Genomic DNA, 23,719 nt, shown 5'->3' with positions numbered 1-23,719 from the left:
AGTTGTGGTGAAGGCTTATTATGTAGGAAATTACTGTACAGGATACAGTGCGCAGCATCGAACGTGAAAACAAGGACATCTCTTTATTTAACTCATTTAACAGCTTTTCGAAAGTATTCCAACGATTCGCAGCACAAATTACACATCAGATAGACATGAGCGCAACTCAACACCTACTGACCTTTAAGCGTTGGGTGCTTCGCGTTTTTTATCATTACTCTGGTTTAGGCTTTCACTTAGGAAGTGCAGCTGAGTGGTGATGTAAAAACTGTGACCTCAGCTGCAATGCCCTCAGAATGGTCAGGACAACCAAGCTGGTTTTTCTGCTTCGCGTTAGGTTGGCTTAGGATGTCCAGTATGCTGTCAGAGTGTAGCTTCAGCAAATTGAAACACGTTGTGAAAGCTTTTTTCTAGATCAAGAAAAACTTGTATAGCAGGCTAGAAGGGTAAAGCAGGCCACCATTGTCCTTCATGCGTTAATTTAATTTAATTATGGGGTTTTAAGTGCCAGAACCACGATGAGGCGCGCCGTAGTGGGGGACTCCGGAAATTTGGACCACCTGGGGTTTCTTAACGTGCACCTAAATCTATGTACACGGGTGTCTTGGCATTTCGCCTCCATCGAATGTCCTTCATGCGTGTTAACTGTGCTAGGTTCGAATTTTCAGCCGACTTCTTTGGCATTAGAAGTTTCAGGCACTCTTCGCAGCCCGTCTTTAGAATGCACTTCCGAGCTACGTACCCTGCTATGTAAAACATCAGCCGGTTATCACTGGCAGCTGTAACACATGACGCATGATCTGGCGCACTATCTGTGAGCAACGTCTGTGAGGTAGCTACGTTGCCATTCTCTGCAAATTTGTCAATTAGGTGCTGTTTACCAAATGAAAACATCTCGATGCCAGAATTAGTGGGCAAAAGGGCATGGAGAACTGCAGGCTCACAGTTGCCCTTTGACACTGAGTAAGGCAAGATTGTTGAAGCTGTACATGTACATGTACTCGCAATTCTAAATGTCCGCACGGCACTCGAGTAATTTTGGAGAACACACCGGTAAACGTGCAGTCGTCACTTCGTGGCTGCCGACGCAGCGGCTCGCGAGTCTCGGGCAGCTGTACCCACACGTACCGTCCGCTCCGATGCCCCGTCCGCGCTTCCCCTAGGAAAAGGCGCAGTAGCGTCACGCGAAACCGTAGCGGCGGTCCGTGGCGTTTCCGACCGCCGAGAGAGGCGGCGCGGCCTTCCGATCGTGCCACTAGAGGATATTCTAGTTCACTATAGTGACACTCACTGCAGAGCGCACTCGCAGGCGAGTGTGTTCGGCGAAATCACTTCGCGGCGGCGAAGTGTGTAGCCTCGTTAGCAATGAGTAAAAAATAAGTAACGTATTATTGCAAGAAGAGTGAGGAGTAATTTTTAAAACATTGTTTTAAATTACTAACGGTACAAGATGATAAAATGTGCCACACCGCAAGAAACAACAAGAACCGCAAAAAAGTACTCTCGCTCTCGGGCTGTTCATGACCACGCTGGGTAACGGCTGCGCAGTTGTTTGGCGGATTGAGTCGTTTTGAATGTTGCTTGTCAAGTTGCCGTTGTTGGCGGCACTTGTAAAGGCGGATTGTAAATGTTTTTTCTAGCAATAATAAACTGTTTTCGTGCACACATTTTTATATTAACAAATATATGCTTTCCCGTCTGACTCCCGATCGCCATGGCCATCAATTTGAAAGAACACTTTTCTTTCTCGTGTAGCAGCGCACCGCCAAAGTGACACTCAGCGCGCTGAAGTGCACTCGCTCAAAGTGCACTTTACATTGCCCGTGTGGCACCGGTATAATTACTGACTCTTCGAATAACCAGCCACAGGCAGTATGTAAAAGTTCTGTTAAAGGATTAGTACGTGCCCTGACATTTCAAACTTTTCAATTCTTTTGAGTTAACTTATGGTTCTGGACCTAGAAATCGTAGAAAATGGGCTGGAAAGCATCAGAGAGCCTTAAGTAATTTTGCAACGAACCATTTTCGGTTTCATTTCTTAGGAGGCGCATATGTGCTGTGAAAATTGGGTTGGAGTGCATACGGCAGGCATTGCCAAACCTGACTGGGAGCTTACCATTGTCGTTGAAAAGAAAAGTGTACAATCATTGCATTCTACCGTGGTGCTGGCATATGGGGCAGAAACGTGGAGGTTAACAAAGAAGCTCGAGAACAGGTTAAGGACCGCACAGAGCGATGGAACGAAAAATGTTAGGCCTAACGTTAAGAGACAGGAAGAGATCGGCGTGGATCAGAGAGCAAACGGGGATAGCCGAAATTCTAATGTACATTAAGAGGGAAAAAAATGGAGCTGGGCAGGCCATGTAATGCGTAGGATGGATAACCGGTGTACCATTAGAGTTACAGAATGGATACCAAGAGAAGGGAAGCGCTGTCGAGGACGGCAGAAAACTAGGTGGGGTGATGTAGCTAGGAAATTTGCAGGCGCAAGTTGGAATCAGCTACCGCAAGACAGGGGCAAATGGAGATCGCAGGGAGAGGCCTTCGTCCGGCAGTGGACATAAAAATAGGCTGCTGCTGCAGCTGCTGATGATGACGATGATGATGATGATGACGATGATGATGATGATGATGATGATGTGCCGTGCCATCATTACGCGGAAGTCACGTGGGTGAATCGCAACACTGGGGACACTCCCTGCGGCTCGCTCGGTTCTCTCCCATGCTGCTACTTGGTGCGAAGCCCGATGCAGCAGCATATAGCAGACGACCGAGCCAGACGCAGCGAGTGCCGAAACTTCGCTGTCTCGCTCCCTCGTGGCTATACCTTCTTCATCGTGACGTCATGTCATACAACTCTGGGAAACGAAACCGAAACTGGTTTGTTGAAAAGTTATTACAGTAAATTACTTAAGGTTCATCGAGTCGGAAATGTCATGCCAGGGGACGTATTTCAGCGACGATCCAATTCGGCGGTACTATCGCCTTGACCACACCTTGGCCATCAGGCGCGCGCCGATTGGCTGGTTGAGCACTACGTCATCCGATTTTGCTCAACCAGTCAATCAGGCGCCCTGCCTGACGGCGATACTGTCGCCGATGCGATACTATCGCCGAAAGTGGTCGTCGCAGAATACGTCCCCAGTACTCCTTGAAGATTAAAAAAAATGCATATTTTAATAGGCGTGTTGGAATCCATTTGTTTGCGAGGCTCGATCGAGTGACGCGGTTAATCGGCTTCTATACAACTAATGGTGATGCGTGCAATTGTGTTTGCTTTCATCTTATGTAACGTGTTATTCGATGCAATGTTGATCTTTTACCGCCTCAAAGGTCGCAACTTTAGTCTTTTACGCACTATACGCCAAAATGCAAGAGAGAGAGAGAATTAACTTTATTAATGGTCCTGAAGGGGCCTGGGCACCCCTTACGGGGGCCGGCCCGGTGGCTCCACCCATGTGGGGACTGGGAGTCGGAGCTCGCCAGCCACCTGTTGGGCCTTCTGGACGGCCTGGTGTTGAAAGGGCCCTGTCGGGGCTCCTGAGGTGGTTGATCCAGTCGTCCTCGGTGGCAGGAGACCCGAAGCAAGCGTTTAGCGCGGGACACTGCCACAGCATGTGATCTAAGTCGCACTTAGGATTTTGGCATTTAGGACATTCTGGCCTTATAACACCAAAATCAGGCGGGTGCACAGGTTGGCACGTCTACGCAGCGATGTCACGGGGAAGAAGGCGATGTATGATGCTTGTCGAGGCAAGTATCATATGCTAAAAAAGTTATCGAGGCAAGAATGGCAGTGACAACGGTAGGCACAGAAAACTATGACAATATTTATGACAACAAAAGTATGACAAAGTATGCGAGGTGTGATATACAAGGATATACAAATATGTATACAAATATCTAACGATATGCAAAGTGTGTACACAAAGTATGACAAAGTACAGCATGACAATAAAATTATGACAAATACAAAGTATGATGTACAAGGATATACAAACATGTATACAGAGATATAGTGATATACAAATTATGTATACCAAGTATGACATAGTATAGTATGACAAAGACTTGACATATCTGGTTACATTTAAGGGTTGTGTACCTCCTGTGGCACAGTGGCATATAGCCATTCTGGAGGATTGGCCAAGAGGGGGAACACCCCCAAATGGCACTTACCGAATGGATAAATAAATGAAAATTAAGTAAATCAAACAATTTGTTGAATATAATGCGCTATACCATTAGCAAGGTCTGTGTGCTTTAGAGATACTCGTGAGCCGACATTATTTGTTTAGGGTTTATGTAGGAATTTTTTTTTGTTTTTTTTGTTATGCAGAACAGAGGTGTGCTTACCCTCACAGCTTTGTCGGTTAGCGTGCAAGGATTATATAAGCGCGTTCGCTGGTACTTTAATTTGGCGCACATATAACCTTTGTATATATACATGTATGTCCACAGATATATCCGCTGAGGCACCGACCGTCCCAGCAGCAGCCACTGCATACCCAGGATGGTATAGGCAAAGAAAACTTTGCTTTAAAAGAATAAACGCCTACTATTTACACTTTTATCGACACAACGCTGGTCTGCCTCCCTCCCAGCTGTACCCATTTTGTAGAGAAGATGAGACAATTCATCATGTTTTCTTATTTTGTCGCCGGTTCACATATGCAAAGAAAAAACATTTTAGAAGTTAAGTTTTATTCAAATTGGAGTGAATTTTTGAGTTCCTGGAATTCTTTCTCTAGGAGCCTTCTCCTTTAGACTCTGTCACAAGGATGCTTCCACAGTCGTTGCATAATTTATAATTGTTTGAAGGCGATACTCTAGTTAAATTTCTAGTACGTTATGTTGTTTTCATTCCTTGTGGGTTCTTAATTCCCCAAGTATACCTGTTGTTTTCCAGTTGGTACTAAACGTCTTCTAATTCCATCCGAATCTTGGCCAATCTCACATAGTGGGTATTATCAGCCGTCATCATAGGACAAACAAACAATCAAATAAACGTTGGACAGATGGCTTACCGCGGATTGTTTACCGTGATTGTGTCCCTATAAGCGTTTCACTTTCATTCCTCCCTTGAGGAATCAACGTCGGTCAGAGAAAAAGAGAGTCCGCGCTTCGCAGGTGGCGCGTCCGATTAGGACGTTTTATTTCGGTCATCAGTAAAGCTCCTCTGCGGTGTACCGGGCGAATGACTGGCGGAGACAGTATTGGACTGCCTCGTCCTTACCTACATACTCCCAACTCTTCCTTACCCCCTTCTGCGAGTGTGGATACGGGCGAAGATATATGCAGGAAATAGTGCTTCACACCATACTAATTATGCTAATGGCTAATGGATTGCGCCACTGTAGCATAGAAAAAAAAATCACGATTCGCAATTAATTTGCCATTGTTAAAGCTTTTTGTGTGTGTCTGTTTGCATTCGCAAAACATTTCCGTTCTACATTTCCATTCCCCTTTGACCGTCGGCCTACAATTTAGATTGCAGGCCGACGGTATTAAAGTTACGGTGTCTGATTGTTTCTGGCTGGCGACATTGATTGAGTCCGGGTTGTCAGGCGGTGTCGGTCTTTACATATATCTCGCCCCGGAAGAACAGGCCGTATAAGTGGCTTTTGCTTGTGCGTATGACGTTGACGGGGAGAACATATGTATGGTATCGTGATCCGCCTGGTCTGGGTTCTTCTCTTGCACCGAAGCGTACTAAGTAGGAGGAGAGTTACGCTATGCGCGGTCGACGAGAGACCGATAACTGCTTCGGAGAGCTGTGGGTCCTCTCATCTAGATGCGAAAGAGCACTTGCACAGCCCTTTAAGCACTAAATGGGAACTGTCCTTGCCCGGCGGCCTATCAGGGAACAATATCTGTTCCTGGAGTCGTATTCTGAATTGACTCCTTTTGATTTATCATTCTTGTTGCCGTTGGTAATTATCTCCCACCGAGTTGCCTATCCAGCTATCGCTAGGATCGGCCACTCGATGGGACGATAAGAAATGAGTAGATTTGGGCGTACAAAATATCCTTACGAAATACGGCCGCCGATGCACTCCTCCCTATGTCATTTGGCGTGTTCCCAAACCAGCAGTGCTGAAGCACCTCCTTCAGTGCAGCTTTTCTTCGGCTGAACAACATCAGCAGTGATGGAGGTGCTGCTCAATTGCTCCAAAGTGCTCCAAAAGAGAAGTGCTGCTACACGCTGCTCCAAGCTGTCATTTTTTTTTTTTTTTTTGCTAGTAACTGCTCCGAAACGGCGGTGGAAATTCGATCTCACACAGATTACCAACTGCTGCTGTGGCAACTGTGATATGTGACTGTTTACTTTCACATTGTGATGCTCAGCTTTATCGGCTTTGATCTCATTTCTGCCACAAGACTGGCATTTTAAATATATAGCTCATTTAGCTGTATTTTTGAACTTGACATGAAGACTATTTTGGTGAAATGTGAAAGTGACTGAGGTTATCAACTGCTGCTTTGGCAACGGTTATATGTGATTGTGGTTACTTTTATAATGTGGTGCTCAGTTTTACCGGTTTGATGTCATTTCTGCCACAAGTATGGTATTTTACGTATATAGCTCATTTTATTGCACGTTCGATAACCATCCATTTTCTTGTTTGGTTGTTTCTTACAATTTGCGTCGCTTATTGTATGTGCAGTATGTTTCATGACAAATATTAACATTAATGATACGCTTCAGTGAAGCTTTTAACTACAGGAGTCGTACGGCATATTTTGCAATCTGGTCCGAAAACACCAATAGCTGCTTCAAACTAGCATTCTTCCTGCTCCGAAAACACTTATGGCTGCTCCAAAGTGGCATTTTTTTCTGCTCCGAAACCTGCTCCAAAAAAATAAAATGTCGCTTCCATCACTGCATCAGTGATACACCTTTTGTTTGTGTGTTTACTTCGTTGCATAGATGTACGTTTGGAAAATTTGTGCCGTCGCGTACCGGGGGATCGTCATGCTAGGATGAGTATCTAAGGAACCTTGAAAAAGAAGATTCCGCAGAAGCACACAACCGCGCAAGCATGCGTATGTCAACGCGGCATCCTCTGCCGCTCCTTCTCTTCGGCGACCACTCGAAGGCGACGAGAGTATAGGCAGGCGACGCGCTGCTTTAGGACGGAGGGGAGGAGAAGATATCTCACCTGGGCAAAAGGAAAACACCGTCGTCTTAAGCTCATTACAATGAGCGCGATAAGAATAGTACGGATATATATTCAGATAAAGCGCGCACGGTCGCCCTTCCGGAAGGCTCCCCGGGCACACGTGTGTACAAAAAGGCTGCCCCCCCCGTCCCCTCTTTCTCCTCCTTACCGGCCAAACACACCGGCGTAAGCATCGTGTTTTCCCGCACACTGTGCCCCTGGCGACACTGGGCAGTCAGCTTATAGTTGACGCTGTCACCCCGGCAGTTACTCGCGCCCAGCGCTGCTGCTTCTGTCGTGGCGCGAGCAGAGAACTCGTTAGCTGAACTGCGCCCGCTGCCGGGTTTGTGCCGTCACTTCACGTGGTGCTTCGTGGTGCTGAACCTGCAGTACAGACTGTGTAAATAATTAGGACGTGCGCAGTGGCGTTTCCTGTGTTAAGTAGGTCTCCGCTGTGGCACACGCTTGACTTCATTCCTTACTGGGTGCCTCACAGCGCGACTTGCGCGGGATACGGTCTTCGCGCAGCAGGCGCGCACGTCTTCCACGAATTTCCTGTTACCCCCATTGTGACACCGGTGTATTGCGTGCCCTCATACAGTGACGTGCCCGTCTCCGAGGCGTGCCAAAGAGCGGTGGCAGTGGAGGAATAAGAAGAGAGGATGCGGCTGACGCCCAAGGAATTGGAAGGCCTTCTAGTGCACCAGGCGGGGTATCTTGCCCAGAAGCGATTGGCGCGTGGTCTGCGGCTCAATCACCCCGAAGCTGTGGCTCTCATCGCTTGTCAGGTGAGCGTGGAATCCGGCTGAGTTATTGCGCGGGCACGACTGGCGCTTTCTCGTTGCTTTTATATAGTCTGGGCGCGGAGAGGTTGGCAGTCGAGCATAGGTGGACCACCACAGCACTGCACTTGTGGCCGGTCCAACTCAAGTGCGGTCGACTGTCGACACGCCGGGTCAGATCACTTGCACGTATAATCACAGTGCGTCGAATTTATAAGGGCGTGCCCCTTCCTGCGCATTTTGTTGGTATTGAACGTACGAAGGAAACGCGCGTCGATGAATGGTAGAGAGGAGGCATGAGAATGGGTAGGACTGACGCATTCCATACGCGGTGAGAGTGCGGGAGAGGAAAAATGCGACGTAAGAAGGCAAGAAAACGCTATATACTATAGACACGACAGCGGTTGTGGACAAACTGGATAAACTTATTTTCAAGGTGCGCTACGACAAGGTAAGTTCCTGCTATTTCTGATAAATAAACACGGGGCAAATTTGTCAAGCAGACAACTGACGCAGGGCGTGCACACGCAGAGCCGCATTAAAGCACCGTATAGTGTCTAGGCGACACTACGGAAGCGGTCGCACCTCAAATCAACAATTCTGTGCCTGTCGCGCTAGCTTTGCGGCTATGGCGTTGCTCGAGGTCGCGGGTTCGATCCCGACCGTAGCAGCCGCGTTTCGATGGGGGCGAAATACTAAACCGCTCGTGTACTTAGATTTAGGTACACGTTAGGGAACCTCAGGGGGTCAGAATTACTCCGCAGTCCGCCACTATGGCGTGCCTTATAATCTGATTCTGATTTTCGCACGTACAACTCCCTAGTTCAGTTAAAGTTTAACACTTCTGCCACGATGCGATGAGTCATGTGAGGCAGTGACAATGCTGACCTTCTCGGAGGTTATGAACAGTGGCGCACAACAGTGCCTCAAGCAAACACATCTCGTTGTGTGATATGTGTACTACGCAGTCAAACAGCGGTGGTGCACGTAAGCTAACGTTTAACATCAACTCATGTCTCTCGTATTGCACTAAATGCTGAATGAATTAAACATTCGTCGTCAACATCACCGCTAATTGTCAATCAAAGCAAAGAGCACAGAAAGCTTCGCTTACATCGATTTCCACAGTGCGTGGGATCCGCATGATTTTTTTTTTCTTTTAAGCTTCTACCGGACGAACCGAACCGTCCGCTAGAAATTTCGAACGTTTCTTCCACGGCACCCGACCATTAGCTGTAGCGCAAGGGTGAACCGAATTCCCTGAGCGTGTTTCAACTCCCGGAATCGTGTCCCGCAGGGCCAGCAATGTTGCGAGCGTGTTTGCTTGCTAAATACAAAATACACGACGCGAATCAAAAGTCCCAGTGGTTGAGGAGAATCGCGAGGTGATGATTCACTGTCACCGAACGCAATACGGGCTAGCTTGATTCATTCATTCATTCATTCATTCATTTGACCGTTACCTGTGTCAGCCCTGTCGTGAGATAATTTTTCCATTCCACCAAAACCCAGCACGTGGCCCCGGTCTGGGGCGTTGATTCGGCTGGAACTAATAAATGTTATTTCCTCCTCCTCCATTTCCTCGCAGTTAAATATGCCTACCTAACGCAACGATGATGATGAAAATCCAAGTAGGGTCCCACTAGGCACGGCAAGAGTAGCTGACGAGGGTAGTCGAGTGTTCCGTCGCAGTAAGGAAGACGCTGATACTGAGAGAATCGTAAACGTGCACTTATGTCGAAAGTTTCGAAGCCACTGTTAGGCCTGATTGGACATGTCGTCGCGCCGCGTGCTCCCAAGCCTCGCATATTGACAGTGATAGCACTCCTTATTCTACCTATAAGTTTTGGAGTGGCCTTGAAACTTTGACCTATGATACAGAGGGAAGCTGATGGCGAATTCCATGTACGGGATAGACGGCATCTTTCTTTCTCTCTCGCTTAATTTTTCGGTGTTTTCTTGGAAACGACGCGCTTGTGCTTGGGAACATAGCATCCCTGGCGTCCTTTCGTTCTTGCCAAGAGCGTTTGCCTCACGCCGTGCTGAGCTTTCCGTCGTGTTCCCCTGCTGACCGCGACGCGCTGCGCGAGTCTTATTCAAACTCGAGCCGGAATGCGGTGAGAACAGACGCTATATATTATACGAACGCGACCCGCAGGGCGTTGAACTTGTGCTCGCTTTCGCTCGATTGCGACGACTGCAGCCGTTGCGAGTCACACGACTGAGCGAAACCGGAGAAGATAGCGCGGCACCGCCTTGAGGGGGGCTTCCGCGGTCTAGGCCGCGGACCGCACGGGGACGGCGATGACCGCACCGCGGCGGCGGCGGCCATCGGATAAGACAGGTGGGCCGGCCGCTTCAGGCAAGTCCTCGCCATCAGCAGCCGCACTGGCGCCCAGTTACCGAAGGGTCCAGGCCGCGCGGACTGCACGCATTGTTTACTGGACAAACAGCAGCAGCGTATATAATGTCGGTTACGTCTCGCTCTCCAGACGAAACGTCGGCTTCTTTCTCGTTGCGCTTATCGGGATGCTTGTTGTCGCATGCGTCGTGCTATCTTTACTCCTGTCAACGAAGCACTTCTGGACAAAAAAGAAACAACTAAATTAAGAAGAAGCCCGATTGCTAAATAGCGAGACTCCGGACCCACCGCGCTCCAGACGTTGAATGAACCTATTTGTAATGCACGGGTGCATTGAGCGTTCCTTTCGCATTCTTCTCCCCGTTCCCCAGTGCAGAGTAGTTGGCTATGCGTACTATATAGCGTACTTCAAGCCTACCTCCCTTACCTGTTAAACTGGGTCATGCTGTGTCGGTCCGTCGATACTTTCCGTTACGGCTACGGCGGTCGTCGTCATTATCCGCGCGGTCGTTGTCGGGCCACCGCCTGATCCTGAGCTATTCACCTTCGTCATACAGGAAAAAAGCAAAACTTTGTTTAACAGCGCGACCGGCATTCTAACTCTCGTGCCCCTCTACCCCCAGCAGTATGTTGCATCCATGCTGGTATGCCCCCCCCCCCCCCCCCCCCCCCCCCCCCTTTGCTTTGGGGGCCGCCCTGGATCCGCCCTTGACGCGCAGTCGGGGACGACGTCGTTTGGGTCGAAAAGTTGTTTTTGAAAAAGGTAGCGGTTTCCAGTGTGGCAGGTATGCTGCTGTCGCAGTAAATGGGTGCAGTGATGGAGGAATGCTGATCAAGTCTGCAGATTATCTTTTTTTCTTTCGTGCATATGGGAAACGGGTCCGACTTGTGTAAAATAAGCTACAGTCGGTTCAAACCAGGGATGGTGGGGGGTGGGGGGTTGAACCCATTCAAAAACAGGGCGATAGCGCTTATGCCTGCTGCTGCCCAATGCCCCCCCCCCCCCCCCCCCACACACACACACACACACACACACACACCCCTTCCCTGCTGGATCCGCCAGTCGTTGTGTTCAGTCCTCGAACTGTTTTTCACGGGCCGTATACCAACCAGCCCAAGCAAACACACTCATGTGTTTAAAGGAAGCCAAAATTAGATTTAAATCTCTTTTAGTTCGATAAGCATTCCAGAATTTTCCGAGCGTTTGCATAAAGGAAGGAGCAGTGCGCAAAGCGCGCGATAGCAATCGCTTCAGGTTATCAGTCTCTTGAGGGCGTTGCGACAAGTCCGACTTTGTGATCTCCTCCTGGCATAAACATCCTTCATTTCCGATGAGAGTATTTGAGTAGATTGATAGGGAACTGGCTGGTTGCCTGGTGACCTACTTGTCGACCATACCTTTGATGCGCGTACATAATGTGCGCTCGCTTCGCTCTTCTATGATGCGGTTCTGGGGCTTTCCCGTTTTGCGCGCGTTATGTCGAACCTATACGTGGGAACCGTGCGCAAGTTAACGGCAGACCAATAAACGCTGTTAGAGCGATGAGTAGTGCTTGCACACGCTCATTGAACCTCGAGGTACTCTGAAAACGCATATCAGGAGCACACTTCTAGTTCACCTACTTCCACTGTGAAAATGCCACAGCCGTCAACGTTCTTGACCGAACGTCACACAAAGGTTTCGTTGCAAGATTCGCGAATGTCAGCCGTTTATTGAAGAATCATGTTATCGTTAGAAAAAGTCGCGATGTCGGCTAACCTGCGAGATTGTTGAAGCGGAGAAAATAACAAAACCTGGACGACTGCGTATCCAAACTGTCGATCGCGCTGTCACTCTCAAAGAGCGGAACTTCTTGCGAGCCTGATGCACTTACATTCACTGCGCTCGGACTTCTTGTTTTTTTCATGTTTTTCCTAACCTTTCTTACAGCTGTCTTGTTGCTAATCTTTCACCCTTCCCTTGCTTTTAGAATCAAAGGTTTCGGGTTGTGCAACTAGGTTTTCAATTACGTCTGTGTGGTTAGCATACAAGCACTCGTGTGTGTGTGTGTGTGTGTGTGTGTGTGTGTGTGTGTGTGTGTGTGTGTGTGTGTGTGTGTGTGTGTGTGTGTGTGTGTGCGCACGCGCGCGCCCGGCGGCGGTGGGAATCGAACCCACAACCTCCCACAGCCGAGGCGGGCGCTCTACCACTCTACCAAAAAGAATTTAATCACTAGTGTGAATTACCTGCACAAGTTAATTATTCGTTGCAAGCTTTACTAAAAAAATATTTCGCAATTTCCACAGAAACGTCCCACGTCACACCTCCCGCCAAACACTGTATATAGCGCCCTCTCCAAAGCGATCTTTGGTAGCGATTGATTTCCCTCGGAAGTAAAATGAAGGTACTTGAGGTGAGCAGAACGTTTAATTTACCCTAAGTTTAGTTTTTGTGGCGTATTCCTTGCCACAACTGCACAGAGGGATATGAAGGGGATATACCGTGACTGAAGATATCTTCAACGCAGTACAGGCTTTTGAAGCGGCGAAGCTGACTTCAGGAAACCAGTCATTGTGCAACGCACATTAGACCTTTGCCTCAGGCGCACTTTTGAATGCATGTATCGATATGAATTCAACTGAATTGGGCCTACACCGCCTACAAACAAATGTCTTGGATTTAAATCTGAATTCGGCTACCTTTCTAGCGCATAATGGAAATTATGATGTGGCTGTTCTGCAAGACGCGTTTTTTTAAATATTTTTTCTTTTCTTTTTTAGCGTTGAGCTGGGGACGTTTTTCGTGATATCTATGGCTGGATCCCGTTCAATCGGGAGGATGGGTCGGGATTCGGGAGTCTCCTAGACGAACGGGGAGAGTTGGCATGTATACACTCGTAACCGTCCTGTGAGCTTTTTTTCCCCCTTTTGAGTTAATTTGCTGTTCGATATAATTCGATAGCTGGTTTTCTCTCTATCGATCGCGTCTATTCAATATTCTGTTTCTGTATCTCTGACTTTCCATAAGCATCGTGGGCTTGTGAGGATGTTTCATCCAGTACTAGTAGATGTGGGCCGATTCTCCAACAGTTGTCGCCATGGTATCTTCCGTCGTTCCTGTTCCAAAAATGGGTCACTCTCGGTAAACAAAGTGGCTAGATGCGGTTGTGCGTCGCAGAGGAAGGGAATGTACAGAACAGCACCGACAAGGCATTGAGGTCAATTGGACACGTGTGCTTACGAACACTTAAGAGATAACGCGTGCACACGTGTGAGCGAACAAAAAGCATCCTCTGCAGTGTGCTGCGCCGGTTGTTCCATTTCTGTCTAGACGGGGTCGAACACACAAATAAAACGACCATTGGCGTTGTGTATACAGGCTTGGGCGCATGAAATGGAAGGCTCGCGACGACCACTTATGCGACTGGGACAAAACTCTTCTGGCCCAACCTTGGCCGAGTGTATTGTGGATAATGAAGCACTGGTTGGTCTAAACATGGCAAACTATGTAGATCGGGACGATTGCTATCGGTATGGCGTCGTTACAACTGTCGGGGTGCATGCGTTGTGCCAACTACAGGCCAACGTTATGCGCCTTATACATGGCCCATCATAAATTCCTGGACGGTTCCCAGTCCGACGGTTTGTCCTGTGAATCGAAAGAAAGAGCTTTTGGGTGGACTTGGACATTTCGATTGTTTTGATAGCCATTCAGTCCTGGCTTGGGTGGACATTGGACGCGACGCGACTACATTTATTTATTTATTTATTTATTTATTTATTTATTTATTTATTTATTTATTTATTTATTTATTTATTTATTTATTTACTTTGCGCGTGATACACGTATCGGGTTACGATATGGCCGCCACGGCATCTTAAGTGAACTCCGTGCATATACCAAAAAGAAAAAAAAATGTCAGCCCTTCTACTGGGGTGGAGATTGAAAACCAGCGAAGCTGTACTATGTTGGGAATTATGTATTTCCAATTATGATTATAAAAATGTGATGGTGTAATTGGTTATTTGAACTATTAAAGAATGAGAAATATATATGATCCGGTGGTTTTCATTTATTTAGTGACCACAGGGACCATGGCCCTATGGTCGCTACGGTACACCGCCATAGCGAGTACGGCAAAAATGGGCACGTTCTTCATAAACACCTCACCAACGTCGCGCGCGTTCGGTGCGAACGCGGGCAAAACTGCCGCCGTCAGCAACAATTCTGTGCGCTGTTTGTGTGACCGCACACAACCGCTGTCAAAACGCTGGCGTGAGCAAGCGCGCCAGCAGCAGCTAGCGAAGGTTCATGCGGTCTATCGCTTCACCCGAAACTGAGCGGCGAAAGCACAGCGCATACAAAGGTAGGAGCCGCGTTGCAGATCGCTTTCAAGATACGGCGCGCGCGACCGCCCGGCGCCGCGCAAAGTACAAGTTGCTCGCAGAGCAGAAGCCGCAACGCCTCCCTCCCGCGCTGCCTTCCCGCTGTCCTCCTTTCGCGTGGGAGATTGAGTCGCCAGTTCCCTTTGCGCCCGGTCGCAAGATACGCATTTGGTACCGCAGCTAAACGTCGCCTTCCCTCCCTCCCTCTCGTCCCCCCACGGTCTTTGCTCTCAGGCGTGCGTTCGCTCCCCGTGAAAGCGCACGTCCCTCGTCCTCGCGCGCTTTCACTCGCACATAAATCGCGGTTGCTCTCCGCCGTGCGTTTGTTCCCCGTGAAAGCGCGCGTCCCTCGCCCTCGCGCGCTTTCACTCGCACATACAGAATACCGCCAATGAGAGTTTTTTTTTTCTACATCCGGACGCGACCATCGAAGACTGAGCCCATAACAGCTTCGCTGTAAAATGTTTCCACCCGAACTTTACCCACGTGCGTGCTGCCCAGCTAAGGTTGAGGGGGAAGAAGCAATGTTGATGAACACCATTGGCCTCCCGTCGGCCGATCACCACGGTGCCTCCGTTGTGCGTGGTCTGACAAAAACTTGTTTAGCTTCAACTTGCCCGGCGGTTTGCTCTGCAAAAGAAAGGGCTTCTTGGTAAACATCAACGTTTCGGTTGCGATAAACAGTCAGTTCAACATTGGGCACGCATGTCGCATCGCAGATTTATTGATTTCTTTTTGCGGTACATTTACCAGAGAATATTGGCGTGAGCTCCGTGCTCCGGTTGACACCGTGTATCAATCGGGTATATACGTATGTTGTTCGTAAGTGCATGCGGCAAGTATATATCCTTCTTTCTTGAACTGCCGCAGTTGCCCGGTGCGACGTGACGGCTCAAGGACGGTGATAACAGTGTATTTAAATATTACACGAAGTATAAGGCTCGTGGTTTTTGGGCAGTATAAATAGCAGCAAACACTTGCTAACTAGGCATGCGTGGTGTCACGCGTCCAAGGACACCCGTGGACAGAGTCACGTACTCGACCACCGCGAGATACCACGCAATGTGCAATGTGCAACACCACGCAATGTGCATAGCACGGCATAGCGTCGTGAGGTACCTTTGGCTCAACTAGCTGCGTAAGGGAGAATGACACGAGAAGAGACGAGAGCGCCACGGGAAAGGCGACGTTACTGGCCTACGCCCCCGAACGCATCTGCGAAAAAGTGCCGCCAACAACAGGCTCAACCCCCTCCCCCGCCCTTGTTTTTTTTCGTCAATAAACAAAGAACACTTTGGAATTTATGTGAAGCGAAGCTTTTGGAAAGCGGTTAATGAAATGCTCTAAATTTGCCCATTTCATTCCTGCGTCTTTTGCTTAATATAAACTGGCGCGCACGCATCTGCTCTCGCGCACGCGTGCTTCGCGATGTGACAAATCTTATATTGGCTTGTACTTCTTAATTTCTTCTTACTTTTTTTCACATGCACCGCCCGCTTTTTAGAATCCCCCGTTGTGTGTATGAGCCACGGTATGGAACTCATCATCATAACCACGTGGCGATCATCTCAGAAAAGCTATAGTTGGCGCGTTGGCATGATAGACGTACACGTGCGATGGTGACCTAATGCAACAAAGAAAAAAAAAGAGTTGCAGTTTCGCCCGAAAGGCGAAGCATCGATTGCAATAGTAAACTAGTGGACAGCCATACGAAGTAAGGGTAGTAGTTTGATCGGCCGTGTAAGTTTATAAACATTCGCTTACTAATCAAATTAACAAGCATGGTGTCACGCGCGCACAGTCACTGTCAAAACGCTGGAGTGAGAAAGCGCAGCTGTAGCAGCGAGCGAATTGACCTTCGTGCTGCCTCTCGTTTCAAGGGACAGACAACCGCTCAGAACATGAATCGAGATAACCCCACTGATGGAAAGATTGCCTATCGTACTGGTTACAAGCCATGTTTTTCTTATTAAACGTGAATTTATATTGTTTTTCACTTAAAGTCGCGAAAGATGATCTTTGGCGCCCCATGCGGCAAAAACATGAAGTTGCATATAAGGTCTACCATGTGACCTTTTATTAGTGTACGCGGCTCCCGGTCTTTTTATTAGTGTTGAAATGCAGTACACTTTTTTTGTGCTATAAGATTTTTCTAACTTACAATGTGCTGATAAGTCTTCGTATGTAGCGAGCAAGCAGATAAGGGGCACTGTCTTCGCCTTCGTTTTTGATGACTTGGCTTGGCTCGTCTATCGACAAAATAGCGACGGCGGGGGCCAGCCAGCCATGTACTTGGGGGAAAACGCGATGCAATTATAAGAAAGTCTGTACGACAACGCAAACTTATTGTACCAGCTTTTTATTTTCAAAAGTGGTTTAAAAGGTCAAAACGCAAGTGGTTAACCACAGTTCCACTCACTGCTGTGAAAGTAGAACGACGGGCGGCTTTCACAATTTGCGAGGCGGGCTATCGGCATCGCCCTCACTTCTCAGTGTTGCTGGAAGAGGGACTCTTACTTCATTAGAGACTGCTCATGCAGGTCGAAAAATTCTGCCTATAATATATCCATGCGCTTTTTGAAGTAACTGCTGCAGGTGTAAACACTACCGAGGGTGAGCTTTTCGTTGCGTCATAAAAAAACTGGGTCCTTATATAAAGATCGGTGGTCAGTCCCTTTCAACAGCGAACTAAGCGGCGAGAACACAGCGCACACGAAGTTGTGAGCCCTCGGCGCAATTAGACTCTGTCCCCATCGCAGATTGCTTTCAAGATATATGGCCCTTGCGGCCGCGCCATAGGCACGAGCCGTTGGCCACAGGCCAACGTCGAGTGAAGCTTAGTGATATATTAGGGATCCAAAATGCCCAAATTTTAAGCGTCGCTTTTACCGACAAAGCTTAGGCCAGTGGGTTTACGTGGCTATAAACGTGGACCTGGATTGATGCCATCAGTGGTCATCCGCTCGCTTATCTTTGACGCATGGTGTTATATTTGGAGATAACAGTTGCAGGCGCATCTGGCATGCACCGTGTAGATGGAGCAGCATGCGCGCCAAGTGATGCCGGTGCAGCCACTCTATGCCTCGCTTAACCTTTTCAATTTCTTCTTGCCGCATTCTCGCAAGCAAGTACTAATACGCAATAGAAGTGACTAAATGCACTTTCTTTCGTGTTGAATTGGAATGCTTGGGCTTCATTATCAGTCGTTTACTGATCTTCACAACTTGTTGCCGCGATTATTATCGCCGGCGCATGACATTCAAGATCAGGCCTACCGCTGACCTTGTAGGCCAAGGTCAGCGGTACTTGTTTTCGCATGTTTCCTCTAAGGCATGCTTGCATTATTGCCTTAACATGACATCACAAAATTAACGTAATTTGTTGTATAAAGCATTATTTTTAGATACAGCGTCGCTGGAGTGAGGAAGTGCGGTGTCAAACGTATGGGTGATTTTTTTTTTCTCCTACCTTTGCCTATCGATGTATACATTGTCATTGTAGATGAAGCACATTTCATGAGAGAATCACTGTTTATACAAAGCGCTGAACATATGTCTCCTGCATCAGTTAATATTTTCACTGGTGGCTTTGATGTACTTATGGATTGGCTCGACTGCTATTTGAATGAGGGCAAATGAAATGTCTTCTTGCAAAATGTTATCTCAGGTACACATATGGCTTTAATTTTGTTTAGCGCTGTAGCAAATTGACGTGTTATTTCATTCCACAAATATGCCTTTGCATTGTGTGTTCATGACACAGGTCTTATTATCTGTTTTTGTATTATTGTTATTTTATAGGTTCAAGAGATGGCCAGAGATGGACTTACTGTCTGTGAAGCAACGGAGAAAGGAAAAGAGCTTTTAGGTAACATTAGGATCGCGTAGTCATTCTACACATTATAGTGCATGCACTCTATTCATTCTTTAGTGTTATTTTAGTGTGTGTACTTTATCAATCTTTACTGTACCCGCGCTAGCCTCGGGAACTGCCGATGGTACAAGCACCCTGCATCGATTGAACACCAAATGCTTCCTTAGGACTGTCGTATTCACCTGGACCACAACAGTTTGAGTGAAACTGAGTGGAGGTCTGAGCGAAATTTCGTATCATAATACTGACTTTGAAGTTATACGCTTTGACAATTGGGCACCTACCATTCTATAGTCGAGTTACGGGAACCTACCATGGCGTAATGCACTGCAGTATGTAACAGTGTGCAACGCTACAACTTGCTGGTGCTTCTATGTGGGTAATGCCCTGCAGTATGGAAGTTATTGACCACCAGTTTAATGATAAAAACTCGAAGAGGCAGGAAGTGTTTTCTGATTTGATATTTTCTGAATAGATAGAGAGAACTTTTCGCAAATATTATACAAAAGTAAAACCGGGCTGCTCTATAATTCATGGGGCTAAACTTGAGGTTTTAGGGGAGAAATATATATTTGCAGCATATAGATGTTATTTAAATGACAGCACAGTCGCACTAAGCATATTTGGCATCCTGTTGAACACCTATAAACTGTATTTTATCATCAGCAATGCTGCAGGTCTTCTGAATAAAAAAAGCGAACTAAAATATGTTTTAACGACAAAGGTGCCAATAACCGCGCATGTTTGTATAGTTACCAATAAGCTGGATGGCTAGCAATTACTTCATCTTAATTAAAATAAAAAATTGTAGTCTTATATTGTCTTTAACCTACATTTTATTATTATTATTATTATTATTATTATTATTATTATTATTATTATTATTATTATTATTATTATTATTATTATTATTTGCAGGCAGAAATCAAGTCTTGCCTGGTGTGCCAGAGCTGATTCCCGAAATGACTGTCGAAGCGACTTTCACTGATGGCACAAAGCTTGTGAGCAACTCCCATTGTTTTAGCTGATTCTGCGAACAACTAGGGCAACAGCTGACTTGTACAGCTGACTTTTGCGTTATACAGCACTATTGAGCAGTGTGCTGTACGCAGTGGCATGCCGCATTGAGCTACGTGAAGAATATCCGATGCTTATAACACCACCCTCAGAGATAAACTACGTCAGCGCAGCCCTTTAATAGTGCGGTGGACACATGGTTGAATCATTATGGAGAGAGAACGTTATACAGTCGACTTTCGCTCTGGTTAATTCGATATTTTGGTTATTATTTCGATCCCGACCGAAGATCTCGGCCGGCGCTCATACACTTCTGCGGGCCAAGCTTTCATTATTTGAGTCCTGTAATTGGTCCTCGCCGGGTAACTGGAACTTTGACTGGTCGGCACGCACCGCCTGCTGACCCCAGTGGTGGCAGCGCTGTCTTGACGGCGCTAAGGGACTACTACATATGCCTACTACATATGGCCCCTATAAATATAGTAACTCTAGCGAATGCATCAAATACGTGATATTTCCCGCCAAAAACGCTGATTATCGGCTTCCGAAGCGAAAACAACAGCTAAGAGATGAGTATTTGTCCGGCTCTTAGGCGCGCTTTCCCCCCCAAAACTTATTTTGTAAATTTCCTGCATCGAATACGAAACCGAAACTTCATCCGCGGCGTTGCTTGCCATCAGCGCCATCGCTATCGAAGTTGGTTCTTTACCACAAGATGGCGGCAAAACAAGTTCCACAACGCGGACGACACAGCGCTTCCAGGCTTTTATTACGAAAGCTACGATATTTTACGTAAGCAAGCTAGCGGCAACAGAATGACGTCACATGTTTTCGATGCTCTGGACACTGGAGTGCAGTCAGTGGCTTTGAAAGCGGTCGGCGCACGGCCGACGTCGTACGCCTGAACCTCCTCGGATCGCGGTTTTGGGGTACTGAACGTGAAATACATAGAAAACAAGGCTGCCAGAATATGCACAGTGATCGCAGTACTGCCGTGCTGACTACCACGTTCGCGATTAAGTGTCAGGTCTCCGACTGTACAGATATTTTGGCAGGCTGGCAGGATGTCTGTTGCGCTGCTGAACTCTAGGTTGTGTGTTCGAAAGGTTGTGTGTGCGAATCCCCGCCTTAGCTGCAAAAATAATGGTAACGACCATGGTAACTTCATCATGGCCACTGACTCGAACAAAAAAATAATTGATAATAAGATTATGCATAGGTTTTACGGGACCAAATGTTTCAATTATAATCTGCTATGAGCGAAAGAGCGCAACTGTTTTGTTGTCAAGTGATTCAATTGAGATGATTTCCATCATATTTTTCAACCACTTTTTGTCGAAGCGTGATGCCTTCACCAATAATACATAATAATGTTTAAGAAGTCCACTGTGGGCTGTGAGGCGGTCCGTAGAAAAAAAAAAAAAAAAAAATAGCTGGATTAATGTAGACTTTTATTGTGCCCTGAAATCTCAGTTTTGCATTTTGCTTTCTTCTAAGCGTGGCCACTGCAGCACTGATTCGACGAAATGCATTGGCATCTTATTGGCGTGAATATCATACGTCATGATTACCTTTGCTCATTAGCTTGAGAAACAGCTAGTCAATTTGACCACGCGAAATTGAGGGATCACAAGAGCATTGAAACAGTGTCATTAAAGAGCGAGCTTCTCTAATATAGAGCCAAGTCCTGCTTGCGCACTCTATTGATTTACTAAGTCAAAGCATAATATGAAAATATAGGGCTTGGTGAGGTTTGAAGAAACACTTTTAGGGGAAGATAGCTGCGACTTTCAATGTGTTTAGCAGCTACAACATTTGTCCTAGGTGGAAGCAATTAATTTTACTATTAGATTGTCAACCCGCTGGATAATTACTTCAATATGCATGCAACAATGATACCAATGCCAAATACCGATGCTTTCACTATTCAAGCAGTATCTTCACTAGCAATAAAAGGATAAGGGAGCTAGTTCATATGTTTTTGGGAGCGAATGCTGCCAAACGCTCAAAAGAAATATAATACGCAGGATGCACTGCTGTTTATTAAAAAAAAATGTTTTATTCTTTTTTTGCATGTGGCTAATGCCTCTAGCACGTGTGTTGTGATTTAAGAGTTCTTTCAAGGTCGGGACTAGCAGGACTAACTAGGAAGTCCAACCGATCTGCCTACCTATATATGGGACCCCTGACCCTTTCTCATTTAGGAGATCATTTGAATGTGTTTAACTCAACAGATACTCGAGTCCTCTGTCGCCTTAGAATGTGCACTGAAGGAGACTGCCTACCCAGGTTGCAGAATGTCTGTTGTGACTTTTTTTACATATGTTGGCACACTAAATCAATACTCACTCATACTCACGCTCCACATACTCGCCAACACTCACTCACATTCATAATCACTTTCATCCACACTTACCAGCACCCATTAATGCGCTCATACTCGCCTTACCTCACTCTCACCAGTGCTCTTACTTACGTTTGCACTTGGGTCCACTCACAATCATACGTACACTCAAACTAACTGTCACTGACTTTGGTTGAGACTCGCGTTAACTGGCACTCACTCCTCTTCAGAATCGCACGCACTCAAGTTCGCTGACACTTATTTTCTTTCATACCTACATCCCATCACACTTTTTGTCACTCGCTCAGACTCTATCCCACGCCTATGAAATCAATGTGAAGCAACTATGAGTCGGTGTGCTCATGAGTGAGTTTGCCGACCTGCGTTTTCTTATGAGAAGGAAGTAACTGAGACAAGAAAGTGGTCAGGTTGGCCAGAGGAGTGTGTCATTCATGTGCCATTCATGCTTTCTGCTGTGGCCCTGGCAGGCATTGCATAGGGTAAAGGGACATAATGCAAAGAGAAAAACAAAAGAGCATTGTGACCTCAAGGCAGCATGAAATGCTTTCCCATGTGTTTCGACCGCCTGATTTTTCTAGTGTTTTAGGCTGATGCATGTCCATAATCCTTGCTTGTACGGCACTATGACAGGTGTACCTGGAGTTTCCAATCTGTCGACGCAATGGGGACCTGAAAAGTGCTCTGGAGGGAAGCTTTCTACCAGTTCCTGATGTATCTATATTTGAGAAAAGGAAGGTAAGTGCCATACATTATGTGAACTCTTGAAATAGCTGCTACTTCGTATTTCCTGTGCCCATAACTTTAGGAAGCTGTACGAAGTATATTTAAACGTCAGTTTTGTGCAGGCATATCATTGATATATTTGTGCATATTACTGACATTGAATGATAGCAAGTCCCATCAGCTCAATGCTGTAATGAATGAAACAGTGCTTAGCCGTTTTGTGCTCTGGTAATGATGAAAAGATCAGCTCCTAATGTTAATGCAGTGTGCTTGCCTGTAACAGCCCTAGTTAAGATGAATTCTTGGCTTTTACGAATAAAAATGCAGCAAGGACCACTACATATGTTAGCACCATATGCCACATATGGTGCACAGGTGATGTGAAGCTCTGTTTATGTGCTGCATATTAGCTGTGTAATATGGTGAGAGTCTGTATTAGTCACCCTGTTGTGCTTTTATGATATTGTACTTGAAAAGTTCAGGAAGAAGGCAGAAAGGAAAAATAGATGGACACGTGTACAAAAACAAAATAGAGAGTTCTAGCTTGACTTGACTTGACCTTCACGGAATACCGGGTTATTGAAGATATAGACTTAAACAGTCACTTCGCTAGTGCCATAGTGTGGCACAGAACTTAACTAGAGAGGGCACAGAGTTATTATTGCATTAACCAGCCATAACCTACATGCCATGTGCTTGTGTGAAGTGTGAGCAGCGATGTAATCGTCAACATGGAGTACCTTTTTCTATTTTCCTTTAATGAGAACACCCACATGACAAAGAAATTTTTCTAACGTAATTTTGTTGGACAAATCATCACAAGATGTCACTGCCCTATGTTGTTACTGTTGTCCATGTCTCTGTTATTCTGCGAAGGGTAAGACGTATGTGTACAAGCTAAAACTGTTGTTATTTGGAGTTTTACGTACCAAAACCACGATATGATTACGAGGCACGCTGTAGTAGGGGGTACTCCGGATTATTTTGATCACCTGGGGTTCTTTAACGTGCATCCAATGCAGTGGTACACGTGCATTTTTGCATTTCGCCCCCATTGAAATGTGGCCAC

At 46.6% G+C, this 23,719-nt stretch overlaps 1 protein-coding gene across 2 annotated transcripts in view; it reads left to right on the top strand.

Annotated features, from left to right (window-relative positions):
- Positions 1–23,719, top strand: part of LOC119446629 (urease subunit alpha-like) — a 110,841-nt gene that overhangs the window by 26,878 nt on the left and 60,244 nt on the right. Inside the window, exons 2-5 of one of the 2 annotated variants that reach the window (XM_037711113.2) lie at positions 7,765–7,951; positions 18,473–18,539; positions 19,464–19,546; positions 22,558–22,662. In XM_037711113.2, the coding sequence (XP_037567041.1) occupies positions 7,826–7,951; positions 18,473–18,539; positions 19,464–19,546; positions 22,558–22,662 (381 nt within the window). In that variant the 5' untranslated portion in view covers positions 7,765–7,825. The remainder of the gene's footprint in view (positions 1–7,764; positions 7,952–18,472; positions 18,540–19,463; positions 19,547–22,557; positions 22,663–23,719) is intronic. The other variant, XM_049664267.1, reaches the window with a different exon arrangement.

The sequence above is a fragment of the Dermacentor silvarum genome, chromosome 3, assembly GCF_013339745.2.
Source record: "Dermacentor silvarum isolate Dsil-2018 chromosome 3, BIME_Dsil_1.4, whole genome shotgun sequence".
Classification (NCBI taxonomy): Eukaryota; Metazoa; Arthropoda; class Arachnida; order Ixodida; family Ixodidae; genus Dermacentor; species Dermacentor silvarum.
The sequence above is the reverse complement of the archived record's forward strand: the minus strand, read 5'-3'. Positions and strand labels throughout refer to the sequence as shown.